This window comes from Sturnira hondurensis, unplaced genomic scaffold (genome assembly GCF_014824575.4).
Source record: "Sturnira hondurensis isolate 20B ecotype Veracruz unplaced genomic scaffold, ASM1482457v3 Scaffold0020374, whole genome shotgun sequence".
Lineage (NCBI taxonomy): Eukaryota > Metazoa > Chordata > Mammalia > Chiroptera > Phyllostomidae > Sturnira > Sturnira hondurensis.
The window spans coordinates 1,310,193-1,333,797 of NW_028093005.1; the positions used below are offsets into that span (position 1 = coordinate 1,310,193).

General features: G+C 46.9%; 1 protein-coding gene across 4 annotated transcripts in view; it reads left to right on the forward strand.

Moving 5' to 3' along the window:
* KIAA0753 (KIAA0753 ortholog) overlaps window positions 1–23,250 on the forward strand; it is a 62,535-nt gene extending 39,285 nt beyond the window's left edge. For all 4 annotated transcript variants that reach the window (XM_037029595.1, XM_037029596.1, XM_037029597.1 and 1 more), the window contains 7 exons: window positions 883–961; window positions 1,977–2,060; window positions 5,257–5,433; window positions 7,087–7,168; window positions 13,097–13,217; window positions 13,649–13,873; window positions 21,788–23,250. In XM_037029595.1, the coding sequence (XP_036885490.1) occupies window positions 883–961; window positions 1,977–2,060; window positions 5,257–5,433; window positions 7,087–7,168; window positions 13,097–13,217; window positions 13,649–13,873; window positions 21,788–21,905 (886 nt within the window). In that variant the 3' untranslated portion in view covers window positions 21,906–23,250. The remainder of the gene's footprint in view (window positions 1–882; window positions 962–1,976; window positions 2,061–5,256; window positions 5,434–7,086; window positions 7,169–13,096; window positions 13,218–13,648; window positions 13,874–21,787) is intronic.
* Window positions 23,251–23,605: the final 355 nt, after the last annotated feature.

A 23,605-nucleotide genomic window follows, 5' to 3' on the forward strand; every position in this document is an offset into this window, starting at 1 on the left:
GGGGGGTGGGGGGAGATCAGGCTGTTCAGACAAGAGTCTTCTGACTTTCCAGCAGGAGAGTAAGGATCTAGATGCCAGCACCCTAAGAGCTGAGTCGGGGAGGAGGCTTGTGAGTTAGCCCCCAGCATGCATATATGACCCTCTTGTCGGTGGGGTACCTGCAGCCTCAGCTGCGATTGGCATCCCTTAGTCAAGAGACCCTTCCAGAGATTGAGTAAGCAGACTTCTCACAGAGTTGGAGAGAATCTCACTTCTCAAGCATCCTTTGATTCTTGTCTTCCCCCTCCCAGCTTCCCTTCAGGCCTAGACGTACCTCGTACTCCCAGCCTTGTGCTAGTGTGAGTCAGGGGTGGGAGTGGTGTGGTTTTCGGTTTTCCCCATTCCTGGCCAAGGATCCAACTTTCTCTGGTCAGCTGAGTTGTTACGGCCTTTGGCTTTCTGCTCTTTAGCATCATTTTTTCCTTGTCTTTGTGGGATTATGTTTAACTCTGTACCGTGGAGTTTGGGGAGGGAACACAGTCAGTTTCATTTGTTCGGCCTTCTACCCTCTTTAGTTATTTAAAGGCAGTCGTTATTCTTTTAGAATGTACTGAGAGCCTCACACACTGCTTCAGGTGTTTCCATCCAGGACCAGCACTGCTGCATCCACCTGGGAGCTTGTTGGGGATGCAGAGCCTCGAGCCTCAGTCAGACCAGCTGAGTCAGATCTGCATTTTAACAAGATCTCTGGGGGGCTCCGCTCGTATGGCGTGAAAATTGGGAAGGCATTATGGCTTTATAATCATTTGGTTTTTCCTTCACCTGCAGGGAGTGGTAAATAAATATTCTAAATAGGATATTTTCTTGCTTTTGATTTTGATTTTCTGTTTTATTTCTAAATAGTGTTTCTGCCACCCAGTTAGCCGACAAGGTAGAGAAGGAAGTCCTGGAGCGTTTGAAGCCTCTGCTGGTCAAGGCCCAGGTGATCCAGTTAACCTCAGTTACGTGCCTTCGGAAGTTCTAAATGAAAAAGTCGCTGCCCAGAGATCGCACTGGCCCTCTGTGGGGCCGAGTATCTGGCAGCGGGATCTGCGGTGCTGAGCTGCGTGGTGTGGGTGCACTGCTGTGAGGGCCCCTGGTCGGCATCCACAGACCCCCACGCATCATTGAGGCGGGCTAGGGACAAAGGCAAGGGGAAGAGAGAGAAGCCCCACTCTGTGGAGAGGTGATACTTTAGTTTGGGGGGTAAGTTCAGATTGCCCTTCGCACTCTTAATCAAGTAGACCTACTGGTGGTGGTGTGTTTAATTAACGGCTCCACTCGAATCCTATGCTCTTTCACTTCGGGGTTTGAAGTAGTTGGCTCTGTTTTTCCAAAGGAGAGGGATGTTGGCCCGGCTTCTGTGCACAGACCAGGACTTTCTTGCAGAGGAGGTTGAATACAGCATCACCAGCAGGTTGTGCCATCCTCTAAGCAGGAAGCTGAAGGTTATGGCCAGACCCTGTGGCTGTACCTATAAATAGGAATAGCCTGTTTGTGTGGATAGATGAGGCCATGGGAGAATATTATCCTCTTAAAGGGAATACATGGCATTCCGGGGCCCTGAAAAGGTCATGAATTTCTGTAGCTGAAGTTGAAGAAATGTTGAATTATTTTTAGTGCATGGAAATCTCAGGAATATAGAACTGGGAGGGCTCCTCCAGATCAAGTCTCCCAGCCTCCTCATTGTGGAACAGAGAAGTGGAGTAGTTGCATAAAAACACACAGCTACTCCAACAATGTTCACCAAGTTGAAGGAGGAAAGGGGGCAGAAAGCCAAGATGAACACATGGCATTTATTTTCATGAAGACAGAGTGCTTTTAATCACTGCAAAAATCCTAATGTACATAAAGCTGCTGAACGGTTCCTCACAGAAGTTATTCTGTTAAAGAATTCATTTGTATTAATATGGATTGAAATTTGTATAATTCATGAATGTGCTTGTCTGTTTTAATAGAGAGTCAATTCTTCTCTGGAAGCGGATACTCATTTGAAGGATCGGCCATCAGTCAGCACAGCGACAGCCCAGCCTGCAGAGCAGGTGTGTGCAGTGTTGTTACGCGGTGATGTCACTGGGTGTAAGGAAAATGATGCACACGTTGCTTTGCAAACACTAGATTATCCTACTCAGGAAGTGCAAGTTCTTTTGCATATTTGGCATGTTAATTCTTACAGTGTGTATTTAGATTGTGAGTTAGATCCCAATACAAACGGCTCACAGAACTCTCTGGAGCCACAGGTTCTTGTTAGCGGCTCCCCCCCTCCCCCCCACGAAAGTGTGTGGATGTGCTGCATGACCCTGAATGTTGGTGGCCTTCGGCAGAAGAATGGCTGTCCTCGTTTCCTTTCATTCAGCCTAGTTTTGCTCATTACTGGCCTAATTTCCTTTCTACTTAGGGCCTAATAGTTACTGTTAGGCCAGCGTGTTTTGAGTGCCCAATAATGACCAATGTTGGCCTAGCAGAGACAAAAGGTAGCCCAAGAAAAAAATGGTAACATTTGAAGGGAAAACAGTATTTTGTGGTTGTCCAGCCTCTGGAGGACTTGTGGGATAGAGCTACTACCTGCCCAGGGCTGTGAGCGCAAGGTGCTGTTTGCGTCCCCCGAATCTCTGTGGAGGTCGGGAAGAGGTCACTGCTCTGTGTGCTCAGAGCCGGTGGGAAGGTTGCAGAGTTAGAGGGAAGTTGGAATGAGGCTCCACCCGTCCAGTGACCTTAGGAACAGGAAGGAAGAAAGGAGATTTCAAGAATGTGTCTCCAGTGTAATTATTAATTAGTATTTTAGCTACAGCGTATTTTCACAGTCTTTGTGATTATAAGTTTATTGTACCAATATTTTGTGAAAGAATCTCATGTGAGGTGAGGCTTCTGAGACTGGAAACTGAAAGCCTGCGCCAGCTCTTGCGACTCAAGGGTGCCCTGGCCTAGGGTTTTGTGCAGCATGGCCGCCAAATGGTGCTTTTCTCTCCCAGCAAAATGATGAGGCTAACATCTAGTCTGGGAAGGCAACTCCATATGGCATTTTAATAAGAAAGAAAAGTGAAGTGATTGTAAGTGCTGCCTGTGAGGTAAGCATGGCAACAAGCTCGTAACTATGAACAACTGAACCTAAAAACCAAAAAAAAAAAAAAAAAAAAAACGAACCAAATGACTAGAATAGGAGCAGAATCACAGAACTGGAGATCATGTGGAGGGAGGGAGGGGGATGGGAGGGAGCCTTAGTCCCTTCATGTACATTAGGATTTATCAGCAGGGAGGGAGAGGACAGGAAGAATGGGGGGGAAGTACGGGGAATAAGAAGCATAATTGGTAGGTACAAAATAGACAAGGGGAGGCTAAGAATAGTATAGGAAATGGAGAAGCCAAAGAACGTGTGTGTACGACCTGTGGTCATGAACTAAGGCGGAGGGGCAGTGGGTAATACTGGTGGGAGGGGGGTGCAGGGCAGAGAGGGGAGAGGGGGAGGGGAAAAATGGGACAACTGTAATAGCATAATCAATAAAATACACTTAAAAAAAGAATAACCATCCCTCTATATAAGAATTATACTCTGGGCATGAAATGGTCTTTAATACAATTTACTGAAAAAGAAAAGTAACTCCGTATCAGTATATATCACTCTGGGCAGCTGCTAGACTTCAGGACTGTTGCGAACAGTTTCCCAGGCGGCACCATCAAGAGCTGGTGTTTATAAATAACCGAGCAAAGACAAACAAAAAAACCTCTTTCAAGTTGGCATGATGAAGTAAAAAGAATTATTTTACTGTATTAACCTAAAAAAAAGGCTGAGGGGCCTTCTCAGAAGTCTTATTTCCAAAATGGAGAAGATATTTGCTGCACTTTACAAGTAAAACAGGACTTTCAGTAGCTTTACTCCCAGACAAGACGATCTCTGATACCAAAGCAGAGCTCCCGGGAGGGCACCACTACAGCGTATTCGTCTGTTGCCGCCACCGTTGCCATCGACTGAACTTGCACATGAACTGTGTACTGAACTTGCACATGAACTGTGTATTTTCCCAAAATGTGTGAGCTTTTTTAAACTTCAAAGTGGTATATGCACATGGCTACGAATCAGACAACTCAGAGTTAAACCTCCCTGCCAAGGGCTGCCCCATGCTGGTTCTGTACCCAGCTGCTTTCTTGTTCTGGGTACCTTTTCGTATCAGCACACTAGTCCTTGTCTATTTTAACAGCCAGTAAAGATATGAAAAAACAGTCTTAACCAAAGTTAAAGAAATAAAAAATTAGTTGAATAACCAATACAAAGAATTTAGACAACTGCACCTATGATGTGGGTCTAGGTGATTGACATACATATATATGTATGTGTTAATGGAAAATCAAGAATACCATGTGCCATTTCTTCTGTGAGCTGTTAAAAATTTTTTGAAATTGGCTGTGGCAGTGGCCACTCATTGAGTGTCTTTCTTGTGTCCGCCACGGTGCTGTGTCCCGATGCGCAAGTGCTGGTATAGCCCTTACAAGTCTGACATACAAGATTATTGTCTCCATGTTGCAGATGAGAGGAATGAGGCCCAGGGAGGTCCAGGAGACTTGCCCACCACTGCAGGCATATCAGTGAGTAGAACCAGGATTTAGTCCCAGGAAGTCCCATTCCAAAGCCTGACAGTATCATTTCCTCAGCAGACATTCTTTGCAAAGCCTCTTTCAGAGAGGATTATAGACATACAAGATAGACTCATGTATTAGAATCATATATAGACATATATTAGAATAAAAAATACAACTCATGTAAAAATGCTTTGCAAATCGTAAAGTGCTTTATGAATGTCAAGAATATAAGCTCAAGAAAGGCTGGTCAAGCTTTCCCACTTGTAGGTAGAAAGTCTCGAGCAAAGGAAAGAACCATGAACTTTGTGATGTCATGAACCAAAAGAGAATAGATACATCCTCTGGCATATGTGACGTGTAAGACATCGGATATTCTTCTGAGTACAGCACAAGGAAGATTCTTGCTTTACCAACTGGCAAAACAGGTAATAGTAATTTACACAGACAATAATAGTGTTACTTGGTTTAACACTACTGTTTAAATGGCTGTGGTAAAAAGTGTACTGATCCTGATTCTGGTGTATACTGACTTAAGGAGAGGGGTAATGTAGCATAGAATCTGTACAGTTGGACCACATGTGGTTGGCTCATGACCAGCGTTTCTCTTTAAGTCCCTCTGTTGTCTTTGTGTGACCTCTTCATCCCCCCCCCCTCATTTTTCAGGCTGTTGCTGTTGACGGTACACCCAACAACAGTTGTCAGCTGGATGGCATGCAGGAAGATACCACTTGTGAGCTCTGGGCTAGGGCTCGTCCTAAGATCTTGGAGCCTGACTCCTTAGCCACCTTGGACCACAGCACGTACCTGGAGACCATGATGCTCCGAATGGAGGAAATGGAGGTAAGGTCTGGGGCTGCGGGCTCTCATGCCCGCCGGGGCTGGCTCCTGCTAAGTGTGGGTCCTCCTTGCGTTTCCATAGCTTAGGACTTCAGGATCATACCACTGGTTTTACGAGGGGAAACCCCCCCAAACTGGAATTATCCTCGGGGTCCCTTATGGTCCAGGCTTCCCCCGCTAGGCGAGTGTTCTAGGAACCTGTATCCATGCACCAGCTGACATTCTTGGGAGGGCCTGCCTTCAGCTTCTGTGAATTTTTTTAAGTCTCTTTGAACATGTTTTTCCATTTCATAATGAGTGATTTAGGAGTATACCTGCCCACACTGTGAGGAGTGTCCAGCAGTTTCTGACAAAAAACAGCATGACTACTGTGCCCCACCCTCCTATTCACCCAAACCCTGAGTGATGTGTTTGTTTCCCTTGGATGAAAAGTCCTCCAAGGGAAACGTTGTGCCGATGTGGAAGAGGTGAAACAAAGACTGGCAGAAGCACTAAAAGCCATCAAAATTGATGAGCAGTTCTGAGCAGTGAAAAAGCGTCTTGATAGGTGCCTGGTATCAAACAGAGAGTGCTTTAAAGGTGACTGAAGTTTAAACATGTAAGAATAAGTACACAATTTTTAATAAATAAATTCCGGGGGGGTTTAGGTTCCCCTTGTAAATCCTAGTTCAACTGCCAACCGAGAGTAAGGTCTTGGTAAAGTCTCTTACCCTCTCCAGTAGGTGGGGTGTGTTTAAAGATACAACTCGGCATGAAGTACCATCATGCCTCTAGCAGCCGACTGCCTGGCACACAGCTCAGGAAGTGATCATTGTTGGTTTCCCCTGATGTCACTGATACGTGATTCAAAAAAACGCCGGGCCCTGGGCCTCTCCGTCCTTGAGGGTGTACCTGCTGTTCATTTGCCTCTTCTACCTGCTAGTGTGTGATCCTGACACCACAGATAAGTTTATCTTAATCTCCGTGATACTCCTTTAGAGTGCTTTTGTCAGAACTTTCAATTTCAGACGTTACCCAACACAACTTGAGGATTGTTCAGGGCAGGAAATTGAGACACAGTAAGGAAGTAAGTGCTGCGGCTAAGGTCACGGGAAGACTCCCCCAGAGCCAGGGTGTGCATCCATCCAGGTGCCCAGCAGCCATCGCTGTTTTCAGAACTGCACCGTGGTGATATCATTTTAGCTTTGCTGCTAAATAGAAGCATTACAGGAAAGATGATTTTTTTTTGGTGTTGCTTTTTGAAAATTTAAAGATGTGTAGTTTATCCTAGACTTGTAACCAATTTCCTAGTCTTGGGGGAAACTGTCTAGATGGAAAGTGTTCAACTGGTAGTCTGCAGCCAAATGTGGCTATTCAAATGTAAATTAATTGATATTAAACACACTACTTATGTTTTTAAGTGGTCAAAGCAGTCAGTTGTTTGTGGTTACTGTATTGGACATAGTTCCATCATCACAGCAAGCTCTGGTCTAGATTAGATTAATTGGATTAATTACTTCATTTTATTTTAGACCTCACAAACTGACCGCTTCCTGGCCTGGCAGACGCTCATTTCTGGCGATGTGTCAGCATCAAATGTATCTGCCGGACTGTGACATTCTTACCAGCTCTGGTCTGTAATGAAACTAACTTTTTCTCATAAACTTTCTTTTAAAGAAATACCAGGAGACAGTTCGCCAAAGATATAATAAAATTGTATATACTGATCCCCATCTGTGGACGCAGGAAGGAAAAAATGGTGAGTGTTCCCCTCACTTTTTCCTCCAACATCTTGTCCTGAAATTTTTCAAACATACAGAAAAGTTGGGTGAATTCTACAGTGAACACCTGTATATCCACCTAATGGATTCTTCGGTGAACGTGTTGCTGTATTTGCTTTCTTCCCCGTCTCTTTACCCGTTAGTTGGTCTCACTTTTGCATGCATTTCAGAGTGAACTGTGGACATCCATGCATGTCACCCAGCACATTGCAACGTGTGTATCAGGAACTAGAGTTTATTATTTGTGGCTCTTTTCCTTTTGAGGTACAATTTATATATAATAAAATTAACTGTGTCATTTCATGGGTTTTGATAAATGGGTAATTGCGCTTTTTTCCCCACTGTAGTTTTGCCTGTTCTAGAATCTTATATAAATGGAATCATACCTGTACATATTCTTTGTCTAAGACTTCTTCCATTCAGCATGATGGTTTCTAGATGGTTTCTAGATGTATCTGTGTTACTTGCTTCCTGTTGTTATGTTTGTAACCCATTAAAGCACAGATTCAGTGATTTATGACACAAATTCACTCTCTTACACATCTGGAGATCAGAAGTCAGAATCCAGACTTAAAGGGCTAAAATCAAGGTGTTGGCGTCTGAGGCGGCCTGCATTCCTTGACTCATGGCTGCATTGCTCCAGGCCCCGCTCCTGTTGTCAGGTTGCCTTCTCTTCTGTGGGCGAATCTTGCCAGGACTGCCTGTTATAAGGACACTTTGGTTACATTAGGGTGGGCCCCGATAATCTAGAATACTTTCCTATTGCAAGATTCTTAATTTAAAGTTCCTCATGCCGTAGAGGGGAGCATTCACAGGTCCAGTGGTTAGAATGCGACACCTTGCAAAACCGTCGTTCAGTCTCCCACACGTTCACCCGTGGTACGTTCCTTTTCGTTGCTGGGTGGTGTTCCCTTTGTGCAGGTACTGCATCTAGTTTATCCATGGGCTCGTGGGACCTACATGTGGTTGCTTCTGGTTTTGAGTTAGCAGAACTAAATCTGCTATGAATATGTTCATGTGTAGTCTGTATGGACATACGCTTTTATTTTTCTTGGATAAACACCTAATAGTAGACTCGCCAGGTCATGGGATGGGTGTGGGCCAACCCTCTCCCCAGAGTGGCTGTAACACTTTACACTCTCATCTACAGCGCATGTCTGTTGCTCTGTGTCCTCACTGATAATGTTGTCAGCCTCTAATTATAACTGTGCTGGTGGGTGCATAGTGGTATCTCATTGTGGTATGAATTTCATTATGATCAGTAGTGAGGTTTAGAACATTTTCAAGTGATTATTAGCCATTCGTGTATCTTCCTTTGTGAAGTATTCAAATCTTTTGTACATTTTTCTAATGAGTTACCTATCTACCTACTTATTTATTTATTATAATCCACTTATAGAGTGGGATATTTATTATAAACTTGCTCAGTAAAAGAATAAGAGTCCAACAATTTGTCAGTAGAAGATTGCAAAACACGCAAGAAACTTAACCATTCAGACATAATACTGAACCCTGAGCCTGCCCAACACCAAAGAAATACGCAGTATTTTGAAACACACAGGAAGCAGTTTTTAAAACATTTGCCATAAACTAGGTTGATCATTTAGCATTTAACTGAGTTGTTGAAAATCTACCCTAAAATGCCTTTTTGGTCCAACTAGGAGTTTGCTGCGTTAATAAGTCTAAAAATACAGACCGTTGCAGCCATGGGCACCCACAATACGCCGCTGGGGAATGAACAGTCTTGCATTTTGAGGGTTGTGTTACTGGGACGGGGACCTTCATGGCCAACGATCCCGAAGTCACTGGTGCAAACTCAGGGGGTGTCATCAGTTTGCAGAGAGCGACAGGGAGCAAGAGCAGAGGGAGCCTGGCTGCCGTCCGGGGTCCACTCCAGGAGCTCTGAATGTTCTCCTGGTCAGGGCTCTCCGCTCTCCCACCCTCATGCATCTGAACAGAGTAAACGGTGCTACCTGGAAAAGTGGACCTGTGGAACCTTAGGAAAGAAGCCTGAAAGAATGGGTGTGGCTGGGCCGTGGGCAGGGGCCAGACACAGAGGCCAAAATGAAAGCCGGAACACGCACCCCCGTCAGCATCGGGAAGACCACACTGTTGGGTCACAAAGCAGTCAAATCCTGACCAGTAGCAACAGCAGGGGAAAAAAGTGACAAAAATGGCGTTATAGATAGAGCACATTAACCCAAATCTAAGTTACTCGTGGTTCCAGCAGGGCTTTGTGTTGGCGAGGCCATGTGTACAGAAGAGAATTGTGACGAAGCATCCCCACATCAAAATCCACGTGGCAGAGCTGAAGGGGCACGCAGAGGGACATTCCTCGTTTTGCAGGATTTTATTAGAACGGGAAAACTGGGAAGTAATGAATTTGGGTTCCCACAGCAGGTGAGGCAGGACCGGCAGCGGGCGTGGCATCTGCCGTGGTGTTTTCCGCAGCCCACTCACTGGAGCCCCACGAGTAGTGAGCTGGAGCTGAAGGCCTTCTCCCGTCTGTTAGAGTCCCGGGTGTGGTCTTGGGTGTAACTTAAGATGCAAGTGTTTGGCCCTGGCTGGGGTGGCTCAGTGGATTGAGTGTGGGCCTGCGAACCAAAGGGTCGCCCTTTCGACTCAACTGGGACATGAGCCTGGGTTGTGGGGCCAGGTCCCCAGTTGGCAACCACACATTGATGTTTCTCTCCCTCTCTCTCTCCCTCCCTTCCCGTCTCTCTAAAATAAATAAATAAAATCTTTAAAAGGGGTAAAAAGGAAAGGAGTATTTGAAGAGGTCTTCCCCACGTTCCTTATTCTACAGGGCTTCTCTGTGGTGTTGGTTCTTACAGGGACTCTTGTTTGAGACAACACTGAAGGCTTTCCATTGCCCTTAGGTTCATAAGATTTCTCTCTAGTGTAAGAATGAATGTCCACTAGAGATGAATGAAGGTTAAAAGGTTTCCACTGGCCTTCTCTTCACAGGCCTTTTTCCAGTTTTCCCATTTCCGTTTGAGGTGAGAGTTCAAGGAAGACTTCCCTGAACCGCAGCCTATTGAACCCACCCTGCCACTGTGGCCTCTTCATGCCTTCGGTGTTTTGAGAAAAAGAAAGCTTTCTTCACATTCCTTTCATTCTGAGGGCCTCTCTCAACTGTGCTCTTCAGGTGGCTTTTAAGTCCTGGATCATTAGGGCAGCCTCTTCGGGGCCCCTCTGCAGTGTGGGTCCTTGTGTGTACGGCCTGTTTCGAGGGCTTACAGAGGCTTTCCCACACTCCTTATGTTCGCGGACTTCTCCGCAACGTGCCATAGTGAATCTTGATTGAGGTGAATCTTGATTGAGTATTGAAAGGCTTTCCCAGTTTCTTGCACTCAGAGGGTTTCTTCTCTCCGCTGTGAGTTCTCGTGTGTTTCCTGAGGATTGAAGGAGCACAGGACTTCCTGCAGTCAGTCCTCGGGCTTACAGCATTCTCGGCAGCCCTAGTGCTCCTGTGTGGCTCTTCAGAATGTGTGGGTTGTGGGAATTGGTCATGCATTCTGGGTACACATTCTTTGTCCCCAGGCTTTTTAAGTAACTTTGTCTTTTTAAGTAACTTTGTCTTTTTAAGTAACAGCTTTATTAAGATATAATTCACATCCATAAAATTCCCCCTTCTACACTGTACTGTGGTATGTGAATTTTTAGTGTACTTATGGAGTTGTGCAAACATCACCGCCATCTACTTCTAGACCATTTTTATCACCTGAAAAGAAGCGCTTCCTCCATTTGGCAGCCAGTCACCTGGCCGCCACTGAGCTCCTAAGTGTCAGCACAGACCGTGTCCCCCCTCACCTAGTTATCTTGATCAAATGTGTTTCATTACGGCAGACCCTTAATTTTTATAAAGTTGAACTTCGAATTTTTCTCCTGTCATTTTTGCTTTCTTTGATCTAAGAAACCTTTGCCTACTTTCAGTTTGAAATGAGTCTTGTTTTCTCCTGGGGACTTTTATGGTTTTTACTTTTATGTGTGGGTCTGTGATTCATCTCTAATGAAAGTTTGCCTGTGGTTTGAAGTAGAGGTTACAGCTCATTTTTCCCCCTTAATGGACATCCATTCGGTCTCGTACGGTTTGTGAGAAAGACTTTCACTTTTCTCCTCTGCTTGTAAAAATTCATACAGAACTCATTTTGCCTGCAGTTGCTAGGCTACAATCACAATTTTGTCTGGGAAGTGATACTCAAGTTCTGTTTGACTCAGGCTCATCAGCTCTTCCCTTCCTCAGTGAAAGGTGAGTGAAGAGCGGTTAAGCATTACCTCCGAAGGAGTCTCAGCACGAGGAGAGCGAAGGCACGTAAAGGAGATGGGGGTCTGGGCGATTTACAGCAGTGGCCTGTGTCACGGGTGCTTTTTTAAAAACCTGTGTGGGGGGTATTGTCTCAGAAAAAGGGTTCTCTGCGTCCAGTTTTCCCAGAAGAAGGAGCCATCTAAACACAGTACTGATCTGCTCCTTTTATGTTCTCTGTGGCTTTCAAGCACTGTGTTCTTTGTTCTTGGTGTTCACTCTTCCCCCAACCCTAATCCCACTCCCATTTTCACCCTCAAAAGACCATCCGAAACCTTCTCCAGGGCCTGGCTCGTGCGATCTTGTGTGTTCGGTGCCTGCAGTGCTCTTCCTGGCTTTCCTGTCCTGGAACTTGGCTCCCTTGCTCGCCCCGAACTCCCCTAGACTTCTGGCATGTCCTGTGTGTGCAGAGCTTGGCCACGATTCTTTGAGGCCAGAGACGTTGTCATACCCGCTTGTGTTTCCCACCGCACCTAGCACGGGCCGGCGTGGGCCGGGGGAGTCGGTGGGCAGTTCAGCGTCGTTTTATACGGCAGCGGAGAAAAGGGGCACGTGGAAAGGCCGCTCGCTGCACTGATGGTTTGGCCACTGCCCGCAAAGTCTGGTTGCATCACACAAAAGACGGTCTCACCTAGGACTCCGCGTTCTCTTTTTTCAAGGGCAAGTTGAATGATTAGTCACTATCTGTGACTGCGCAGAAAGTCTCAGTATACATTGAAAAAAAAGCCCTTTAGAACACTAGGTACTGCCATGAATTTTGGGACACTTTAATTCCAGAGTCATGAAATCCTCGTAAGAATCCTGTGTTTCTCGTTGTTCCGATGGTATGTTCAATTGCCCCACCAAACCTCATCTGAGGTGAAGTTTGCCTTGTGCAGGGTCTAGTCTGTATATCCTCCCTTTCTGTGAACAGCTGAAAATCTGTTGTACTCAGCGATCTTTTCACAAAAACTGACTTAGGCCGTATTGCTCACAGTAAGAAATCACAAGCCTATAAATGAGTAGAGAAAATTATTTGACTTAGAGATTCTCCTTGCCTAAGAGAAGGACAAATCTTCCCACACTTGAAGTGCACTTAAAATTATAAATAACCTGGAATGCAAAAGACCTGTCAAGCCTGCAAGATAGAGTTAATAAGTTAATGTTTTGACTATCGTCATGCAGGTTCTCCAGCAATGCCCGCAGACAAATTGAATCAGCTAATTAAGTGTTCAGGTGTAAGTGGTTTTTTCCCTTCTCCCTAATCAAACCATTTAAAGGTTAAAAAACAGACCCAGCTGCTTACAACTCCTTGAATGGGTGGCTGGATCCTACACAGCCTCGGGCTTCACACAGGCTTCCTGGAGGGATCTTCCTTAGAGCTAGTGCAGGTTTAAAAAGGAGTTCATTTCTTAAAAGTGACGCGTCATTGGCTGTGTCTTTGTAACTTTTAAATTCACCTTTTCATGTAAGACAGAAACTTTTTTGTTGCACTGCTGGCTAAGCGCATTGTACTTAAGGGGTGTGCCTGCGACTTCCTCACCGGGCGGCAGCAGGGCAGCTCCCGTAGGTGCCTGGGCTTCTCTTCGTAGATGGTCATGTTGTGCTCCTCCTCTTCTAGACCAGAGACTCCCCGCAGTCGGGGAAAGGCCCCTTGCTCCTCATCCAATCAGGATCACAAGGACAGCAGCTGGCAGAGACTCAGATGTGAACATCGTGTTAGAAAGGCCCTGGAATGGCAAGTAAGGAGCAACAAGACTCTGATTCACTGTAGTTGTTGCCTTTGATGCTGTTGAGTTTCATATTCTTTCAGTTGGCACAAGGCAGAGAAAAACTCTTTTGAGCAAGATTTTGCCAAACGCCAAGATGCTCAGTCAAATAGGGTGTTTATAAGGTGGGTGGAGAGTACATAGCATCTTAAGGAGCCTGGTTTTTATTGTTGGAAGCATCACAAGGGTGCTTGTGGTTATACTGATAATTACTTCAAGATTTGCATTCAGAATTCTTCCATCTGGGACAGGAGCTCCTGCTGTGTGGAGGGTCAGTCCGGAGTGAGATGGGGAAACAAACAATGAGTGCTGTTAGCAAACCCTCAGGGTGAACGGCGGGCGGTGGGGGGGGGTACCCTTGCTTACAGGTGGTTTTGAATGTTATCATTTTTTGTTGCTCTCAGTTCCCTGGATGAAAGTGTGGGAACAGAGGAGAAGCCGGAGAAAAGAGACCCTCCCCTTGTTGCCCTTTCAGAAGATTCAGAACCTCGAAAGGGTCGAGCTGCCCTCTTTGTCCCAGCTGGGATGCGGTGCCGCATCGGTGACTACTGCAGCCGGTACGAGCGGTACCTCCGGATGGTCTCTCACGAGGCTGTGGGCTCCTTCAATCCGTGGCTGATTGCTGAAAGGTCAGTGAAATGCCATGTGCCTCTGTTTAGGAGCAAGTGCCAAGTGTTCGTGGAGGAAAGCCTGGCCAAGGCCTCGCGCCGTGCTGTCGGGCCCTGGAGTTCCAGCAGTTGTTCTCGGCCGACTGGCCAGGTTTCTCTGCTGACAGCCTTTCTTTAGATAGAGGAGACTAAAATAGCCTGGGTGCTGTCACCCAGAGGGACGTCCGGCACCTCCCCTGCTCGGCAGAGGCACACCATGCGGGTCTGGGAGGCTGTCCTGTTGCCGTGAGTGAGGGCTGCGTCCGTCAGAGGACACCAGATAGTGCAGGTCAGACGAGGCTGTGGACCTTGGCACACTTTCTTCAGCCCCACTGCTGCCGAGGGTCCCCTCCCCTGGGAAAGGCCGTGTGAGCAGTCCTGAAACACGGTGCAGCTGCTGCTGACTTTTGGAAGAATGGGCAACCTTTTTACGTAAGTAGTTCACTGAAGCATGTGGGTAGCCCTGACTGGTGCAGCTCACTTGGTTGGGGGAAGGGGGTTCCCACAAAACAAAAAGTCATCAGTTGGATTCCCAGTCAGAACACATGCCTGGGTTGCAGGTTCAGTTTCTGCCTGGTTGGGTAGGAGAGGCAACCGATTGATGCCTCTCTCCCTCCCTTCCCCTCTCTTTAAAAAAAAAAAAGGAAAGGTGTAAATTCTTTTTGTATTGGGCCCAAGTGTAAATTCTTCATGGGTATCACTTGTATAAACATGCAACTTTTTTCATCATTGAGCCAAATTGTATACTGTGATTCCATTTTTTTCTCAACCAGTTTTAAACCTATTCCAGGAGATAGATTGCCTCTTTTTATTTGCTAATTCTTTCATACAGTTACTAACTTTGCCCACACACTATCCAGCATCTCAGTGCAGTTTTGCCTCTGTCTCTCACCCGACCCCGGCTCCTCCTTGTGAGACCCTCTTCCCCCGGCGCCTGCCTGGCTGGGCTGCTTGCGGCTGCAGCCACGAGGCTCCCCCTGGGACTTCCTTCTTCACCGCCCCGGGTCTCAGATGGCCTCCCTCCCGTGTCCGTCTTTGTTTTCTGCTGCCCTCACCTTCCTCTTTCTTGATTTACTCTCTAATTTTGATGGAGCATATACTGCTTTGTGTATTGGAGGAAATTTTTTGAGATTTACAATGCATTGGAAAGTGTCTTTATTCTGTCTTCATATTTGATGGATGATTTGGCTGAATTTAAAATTATGGGTTTATTTTTTACAAAGAGTATACACCTCCCTTCGTTTGCGGGGGTGAAGAAGCAATTGTCACTCAGCTGCCAGGAGCAGGGGTGGGGACCCATCCATCTCGCTGCTCATTCGGCAGCTGTTCAACCCATGTCCTCATTTTCTACCCCAGACCTCACCCCACCTTCAAGGTGCTCAGCGCTCTTGCGTCCCAGGCTTTGTGAGGTATACCGGCTTGCTTTCCTCAGCCTCTCCCTGGGCAGACTCTTAAGTCCCAGCTTCCTCTGGACCTGTCTGTGCTGTTGAAGCAGCTGTGTTGCTTCTCTGTGCACTTTACTTTCTCAAAGTCCTGGACTTTTCTCATCTACCATTGTCTTATTTTTCTCCTTGTCGATTCATGTACTTGCTAGTCTGTTTCCTTTTATTTTAGTGGAGCTCTGGGTGGGATTGGAGATAATCACTTATATTCAGTCCCTCAAGCTTAACCTGGAGTCCTAAAACTTCTCGTCAATACACAGTACCGGTCAGAGAGACACACCTTCACTTGGCGGGGGAGGAGCACAGGTGGACGCGCGGTCCTGCAGGATGCGCGCTTGCTTTCCCAGAACCTGTCTGGGTGGTCAGGCTAATGGGACGCGTCAGGGAGGGTGGAGTATTTGTTCCCTGTGTGTTGTTGCCACTTGATAAGTGATACACTTTGTTCGTAGTTGTTTTGTTGATGGAGGGCAAGCTCTCAGCGTATAAAGAACAATAGGTTGAAGTGTGCAGAGCAGAGCTATCAACGTGTGCCTGGACTTCTACCAGTGTTCTCTGCTCTACTTGGGCCCTCGCCTGACAGTGCATCTGGATTTTCTAGCTGTTTTTGATCTTTCTTGCTTTTGTTTCTCATTGGAGTGGTACAGATGAGAGTTGTGTTGATCACATCTTGAGAAATCCTAAGACAGTTGTCTTCACTTCATAGCAGTTTGTGTGAGGAAGAACTCAGATGCTTTTCTTTCTGTGATGCCTCTACTTCTCTTTTCAGCTTAAGAAATGCGCTGTCTCAGTGAGTGGAGAGAGAAAACGCTGTAAACTTGAGGTAAACAAAAGAGTGGTTGTGAAGGGAGAGACTTAAGGTGGTGCTTTTGGTAAAGCAAACTTCAGGACTCCTGGGTTGAAAAACAAGTCAGGAGACTTCTGTTTGAAAAAGACAGATTGAACATACATATTTATCTCTATCCCCGTGTCTTTCCCCAACTCTGTGTCACTAAAAGAGTGAGTGAAAGGCATGAACCTATAAATGACAGCAAACAAGAAATAGTAATAAAATGTTGGAAGCCATTAAACAGATGGACAGAAAGCCAGTGCCTTAGCAGACCAGAGAAAGTGCCTGATGAGGGGAAACCGAGAGCCACGCTGATCTGTGCAGAACCTTGTAGCCCTGAGGACTGAGGAGGCCCAGCTGCTTGCTAGGCACAGGTGCAACTGAGTCGGAACTCGGGGCCTGCTCGAAACTCTCCCTGAACAGAGCGGATAGGTCAGGTGACCGGGCGTTTGGTCAAAGCCGTGGGAGATGCAGAGCCTCTTACACAGGTAAAAAGGTCTCGGAGGAAGCCAAGACAGTGCAGGAAGAGAATAAAATATTAAAAACAAGTTGAAATTAATCTTCTCAGAGAAATAAGTGACGTTATTACATCAGAAAGCAACAAGATATTGTAAAAATAAACTTTCAAAGAAGAAAACAAAAGTTCTTAGAAATTAAAATATGGCTGAAATAAATTCACTAGAAGGGTTTAGAGAAAAAGTCATATCTCTCAGGAAGTAGAATTTAAAAAAAAAACAAAGATAGGTAATACTGAAGAAAAGATTTAAAAAATTAGAGGATTATTCTAAGAGACCCAGTGTCTTACTTAGCTCAGGCCACCGTAACAAACACGCTCGGCTGGGCGGCTTAAACGACGGAAACCCCATGCGGCTCAGAGGCTGGGCAGACAAGGGGCCTGCTTCGTGCTTTGCAGACAGCTGTTTTCTCTCGGTCTTCTCCTGTGCCAGTGAGAGAGAGACCCTCTCTCTGTCTCTTTCCTAAGGGCACTGATCCCATTTGCCATGCCCTAGTCACTTCCCGAAGGTTCCGCCCGCAGACACCGTGAGCTTTGGGACTGGGCTTTAGGCCCACAGTTTTGGTTTATAGTGTCTGACGGCTGAATAATAGGAGTTCCAGAATGTGAGAACAGGGGAAATGGAGGAACGAGGAATAGGCAGTTACCAAAGAAACACTGTAAGAAATTCTTTTTTTAAAAAAATATTTTTATTTATTTATCTTTAGAGGGGAAGGGAAGGAGAGAGGGAGAGAAACATCAATGTGTGGTTGCCTCTGGTGTGTCTCCTGCCGGGAACTGGCCTGCAACCCAGGCACGTGCCCTGACTGGGAATTGAACGGCGATCGTGTGGTTCGCAGGCTCGAGCTCAATCCACTGAGCTACACCAGCCAGGGCTGTAAGAAATTCTTTTAGTAGACTGTTGATCTCTAGATTGGAAGAGTTCATCACTGTCCACTGCAAGTCAGCGAGTGAATAAATACATGAATAAGCAAACAGAACAGAACTCACAGTGGCACATCACTTCAGAAAGGAACCTTGGACATCCCCGTGTCAGGAAAACATGTGAGAGGTCCTGGAGAGTTGCAATGGGGCGCATGCGGCCAGAAAGGAGAATGGCACACTGTCTTCAGTAGCAACACTACTGGCCGATATTAGAGCATATTGCCAAAATTTAACCTGGAGTTCTGTGCCCAGCTAAATTATTAATTGAACGTAAGAGGAAAATACATCTTCAGGTGTGCAAAGTCTCCAAAAACCGAATTCCCGTGCACTTCCTCAGTCAGCTGCGGGAGGACGCGGCTGCCACACACGCTGCCCGCCAGCAGCGAGGGAGGTGCGGCTCAGGAGCAGGGCCTCCAACGTGGCACTTCAGGGAAAGGGCCAGGGCTCTTTCCAAGGGAAGAGCTTTCCTGGGAGCACAGGGCAGCTGGTCCAGGTTGGAGTAGGAGGACAGAGGGAGCTCTGGGAGGGACGGTTTCCAGGGAGGAAAGGCAGGGTGAGGAAGGTTAAAAGGATAAAAGTGGATGCGTCACTTCATGAATGTTTTTGACTGTATTACGTGTACTTTGGCATTTCATAGTATGATGCTTTCAGAACATAGAAGAATTAGGGATGGATACGGAAAGCAAATGCAAAAACAAGGTAATCACTTAATGACGCACATGGTAATTGGGACCACTTCTTCCACTGAGGATAACTCTTAATAGAAAAGCTAGATCAAAAATAAAACACATGCTGGAAGGTGTCGGGCAGTTAACTAGGTAACGAAGAATAACTGGGGCAGGATCCTGGAGAAGACGGCCCCCGGGAGGTCAGCCCCTCGCCAGGCACCGGAGTATCAGTTCTGTGGTGTTTTCAGACCAGAGGACGGAGGGGGAGCTCAGGCTCACTGGGGCAGGGCACTGCCCTGGCGGACTCGCACCACTTTGCACTGGGGCCCTGCGGTTAGGGTGGCCTGGGTGCCAGCAGGCCCCCACAGGGACACTCCACGCAGCTCCAGGGCCTCCTAGCCCTCGGATTGGATTGTGGTGATTCTGGGTTATTCCTCACAATCCCCAGGCAGAAACATACATCTTCTCTGAGGGATAGAACATTGTCTTAGGACCTAACTTATTTTTAGAACTTGTAAATACAATGTCTGGTATGCAGTGCACAATAACCAGGCAGAGAGAGACAGGACAATAGCGAGCACAGACCAGCAGCAGCCCCAGATGCTGGACCTGTCAGTCACAGACATTGGAATAACAAGGGCGTCAAGCCGTAGGTCCAGGAAGCTCTAAAATTAGGTCCCAACCAAGAAAAATAAAAATGAATCTATATATAGGCATAGTGTAGTAATGTTGAAAAATCAAAGATAAAGAGGAAAAGATTTAAAAAATCAGGTGGAGGAAGGAAAAAAGAGGAACAAATGGGGGAAGGTGGACGATCTGGCGTATCTTTAAATGTTCTAAAAGAAAGGGACTCCAATCCGGAGTTGTAAGCCCAGTGAAATATATTCTGAGAAGGCAGGTAAGAGAGGCTCCAAACAGAAGTGAGAAAATTTATTTCCAGTGGACCTTTATGATAAGAAATATTAAAGGGATATTTTTTAGCCAGAGCAAACACAGTCACAGATGAAGGTCAAAAAATATTGGAAGGCATGCATTTTTAAAAGGTCAGTATGTAGGTAAATGAATATTGACTGTAAGATGATAAACTGATGTCTTCTAGGTGTGTGTGTACATTTAAAATAGACAGTAACAGTAGCCCGTAAGCCAGGGAGATGATAAATACAGTTAGTGGTGTTCTAAGGTTTTTGCATTTTCTGGGAAAGTGGCAAGAATGTCAATTAACGTTAGACTTTAAGTCAGGGATTCTCAGTATGATCTAGGGCGGCCCACTTGGAGAATAGTGAGAGTATCGTATCCAAGTTAGTGGTGAGAAAAGAATGTAATGAAAAAGTACAGGTCCAAAAGGGAGCAAGAGAGAAGAGAGAACAAACAGACGAATAGGAAATGATGATTTAGTAGCAGAAGCTCAGATACATCAGAATTACATTAAATGAAAGGAACTAAACATGCCGAGGAGAGAAGAGAGAAACATTAAAAGAGAAGATTGCCAGGAGAACCCGAGCGCTGGGACGAGAATGGGGAAGGGGCCGGAGAGGCTGGTGAGGGCCGCGTACCTGCGTCTGCTTCCTGTGCGCACATGGGCCTCGTGGAGCCGTGTTCACGTCGCCCTCCAACTCCGCGACGGGGCAGGGGAGAGCCCTGAGTCGGAACACGGACCCGAACAGGAGCCCGGCTCTGTGTCCAGTGAATCCCGGAATCGCACTAAGGAAAGCGGGGACAGCTGATAAGTAGCCCAAGGACCTTTCGGACGTGGTATTTTGACTCCGTGCCCTCTGGCTAAAGAAGAAAAAGTCTTTAAACTCATACAGGATTCCAGGGCATAGGTTCCTTTTACCCAGTGGCATGGGGACCATTCTAAAACTACTTTGTCTACATTTTAGGATTGGTCAAGTCAGTAAGTAGATTGTGAACAGTGGCAGCCAGATTTCTGGGGAAGACTGGAACGAGTGAGTCTCTGTTGAGTTGGGGTGGAGGCATTATGAATTTATAGTTGTGGGCAGGTAGAGACATGTCACATGGAACATGTGTGATGTGGGTCCGAGTCCCCCCGCCAGTGGCACCAGGGGCATGAGCACACTCAGCACCCAGATCTTCGTTTCTAAGTCCTGTTTTCCCCAAGAAGGTACCAGGGCTCCTTGGAGACGAGGCTGATTCCGACACTGGGGCTGGGAAAATGGGAGATAAGCCTGAAGCAGCACGTGGTAGTGCCAGGAAGGACGAGTTCAGGGAAGGAGGGGGACGTGTCAGGGGGACCCAGGGGCCACTGGAAGGGGCTCCTCTTGGTCAGTCTGGGATGTTTCGGGATAAATAATAATAGTAATGGATTACAAACTATTGAATAAAGAAGGCATATACAAGGCCAGGCCTGGATGAGTGAACGAATGAGCACAATGAGTGATGAAGGAAGGCCCTTTGTCCCCTGAGAGTGCCAACTGTGAGGTGGAGAAGGAGTGACGGCTGGCGTTAGAGCATCCGTGTTGAGTAGGGTGGAGGTGTGAGGATTGCCAGGGACGGGGCGGGGGCAGAGGGGGGAGCGAGGGCAACTGTAACAGCATAAACAATAAAATACAAGAGAGAAATCCACCCACGTTGGCGGCCCATCGCCTGAGGTAAGTTTGGTGAGAAACCAGATGTTGGCAGTCATACAGCGCCTCCCCGCAACATTTGCACCAAGTACGAGGCGAGACTGTAACTTCATGCCAGAGAAACCTGGCAAGCGTCGCTGTAAGCACGGAACAGAAGTGGACCCTCCCCAGGAATAAGATAGAAGCGCCCAGGGGACACAACATCCCTTCCGTGGCATCTGTTCCCGATGAGTGGAACCTCAGTCTGACCACGAGGAACCATTGGGCAAACTACAGTCAGGGGACCTGCTGCAGAAAGGGCCTTTATTCTTTCAAAAGTCAGGTCCTGAAGGACGCCGAAGAGACGTGATGACCCCATTGCACAGGGGACCCTGGGCTGAATGCTGGACTAGCAAAGTCTTCTTCAAGGGACGTTATTTGGGCGGTGGGCAAGCTGTGAAAAAGGTCTGAAGATAAGATTAGATGATAGTACTGCATCTGAATGCGGTGGTTTTTATAATTAAGTTTGTAAGAGAACCTGGTTTCTAGGAAATGTAAGCTGAAGCACTGGAGCGATATCAGGTCTGCAACTTACTGTCACAAAGTTTGGGAAAAGAAGTTTTGCGTGCGAGCTTGTGTGCTGTGTGTGTAAAGAGAAAACACAAATCTGGGGTCTTCTCCCCCCGTCCCACAGAGAGGGCACGCACCTGTCTCTGTCAGGCAGTCAGGCAGTGTCCGTGGTGGGTCTGGGGTGCAGCTAGTTAGTTTCTGGTCACCTCTGGTCTCGGCCGTCTCCTGGGGGTGGGGGCTGTCCTGGAAGTACTGCAGCCCCCTGGACCTTGGGATCTAAGTGACACCTTCTGAATTTCCTGTGTTGAGATCTTAGCACTAACTTGGTGAGCTCCCCAGGCCCCCACGTTCGGCTCCCTGTGCCTCCAACTGTGTGGTTCTCTTGCAGCTTCTCAGAAGAGCTGCTGGAGGAGGCTCTGGGGTCCGTGACTGCTGAACTTCGGGATGTGTGTGAAGATTACGCAGAAGCTGTGTTCACCTCGGAATTCTTAGAGGCCGCTGCATAGAGGCTCCTGCCCCTGGGGCCCTTGTGTCACGCTGGAGAGGTGGCAGCACCACCCTTGGTTTTAGGCCACAGGGAATCTTGATCCTCAGCTGTGCACCCAGGCCCGGAGGTGCTGCCCGCCGACGGAAAGGACGTACCAGTGAGGTCATCCTCACCACAGTGGTTCTGTGGTTTGCGTTGGGATGTGGTCTGTTTGTTAGTACCCAGGAGACATGAATTGATTATGACAATATAATATTTTCTGGATGTATACTTTTCCTGTTGATGTATTCTATTTACCCACTGGCTCAGTGTGGTGATGAGAATGTTTTGAAATGTAGTTGGTAGGTATATTTCACACAGGGATTTGAGTTGCTCTTGGACCCATGGGTGGCATCTATACCAACAAAAGTGGGGTTGCTGTCTGGTCCCATCACTTGACTCAGGTTTCCATCTGTGGCTGTTTCCCAGCCGGACACCTGTGCCCCCTGGGTTATAGGCAGGGGCGAGCCCAGGGTTAGGTTGGAGGCCAGACCTCTGCTCTGCTGCGGCTCGTTAGGAAGAGAGCCGACAGCTACCTGTGCACAAGAGTGAACACACGATTCTCTGGCTTTTGCTGCGTAGGTGGTTTTTCACACTTCAGTCCCTCCGAGTCTCCTCTTGTTCCCCATTGGCATGTTCTGACACACACAACTTCCTCTGAATTCAGGGTGGGCTGGCATTCCCTTGTGCCTGGTCGAAGGTGCAGAGCTCACTCTCGTCCCTGGCAAGGGCAGACCTTCCTGCATCCCCAGAGTGCAGAGGGGCCTTGTGTGGGCGGAGAGGATGGACGTGGATGGTGAGGACCGCTGGGTCTCCAGAGGGAGAAAGAGACTGCAGAGCATAGCAGCTTGGTCCTCGGACACCTAAGCTACATTTTACCAAGAGAAAAAAGCCTCTGTGTTTTCCAAAATCCAGAAAGGGGAATGTGTAAAAAAAAATAAGGCCACTGCCCAGAAAAAGGTTCCCTCCATTCCTTTTTTTTTGTGTGCCTGAGGCGCGGAGAAAGAGATGTGGGGAGGGGTGAAGTGGGTCTCACCGTGCTGTGTGCACTGTTGTCTTCTGGGGTTTTCTCGGAAGTACACGTGTTCCAGGTGTAGTTTAAGCTGCTTGATCCCACTTATTTGTACAAAATTGATTTTTGTTTAATGTTAATGTTTTCTTGATTAATCTTATAAATAACCTCAGAATTAAAAAGGCTTCTAGGGAAATGAAAGGTTTTTAATTTGAGGAATTACATGTGTACATTTGAATTGATAGCTTAAAGTTATTTGTGTGGCAGTTTTTACTGTGCTGATTTTTTAAATAAAGTCAATTATTTTAAAGTATGTGGGTGTCTGTTTGAAATAATTTACATCTTTTTTCCACAGGCAAAATGAAAGGGGATACACAAAACCCACTGAGAATACTTTCATTCCTGGTAGGAGCACAGCGGATTCTTTGCCGCCCCTTGTCCCCCAGGAAGAAAGGAATGATTTCCAAAGTTGGCACTTTGTGGGCATGCGCCACGGGGCACGGGCGGGTGCTACTCTGAGGGCTTCCCGTGGATCATTTAACCCTCTGTCAGCCGGGTGCATTACTATTCTCACTTTGCAGATGAATAAAATGAGGCAACAAAGGGGAAATAATGTGATCCAACAAGCCTGCTGCCAGGGATGCCGTGGTCATGGAGTCACTCATTCC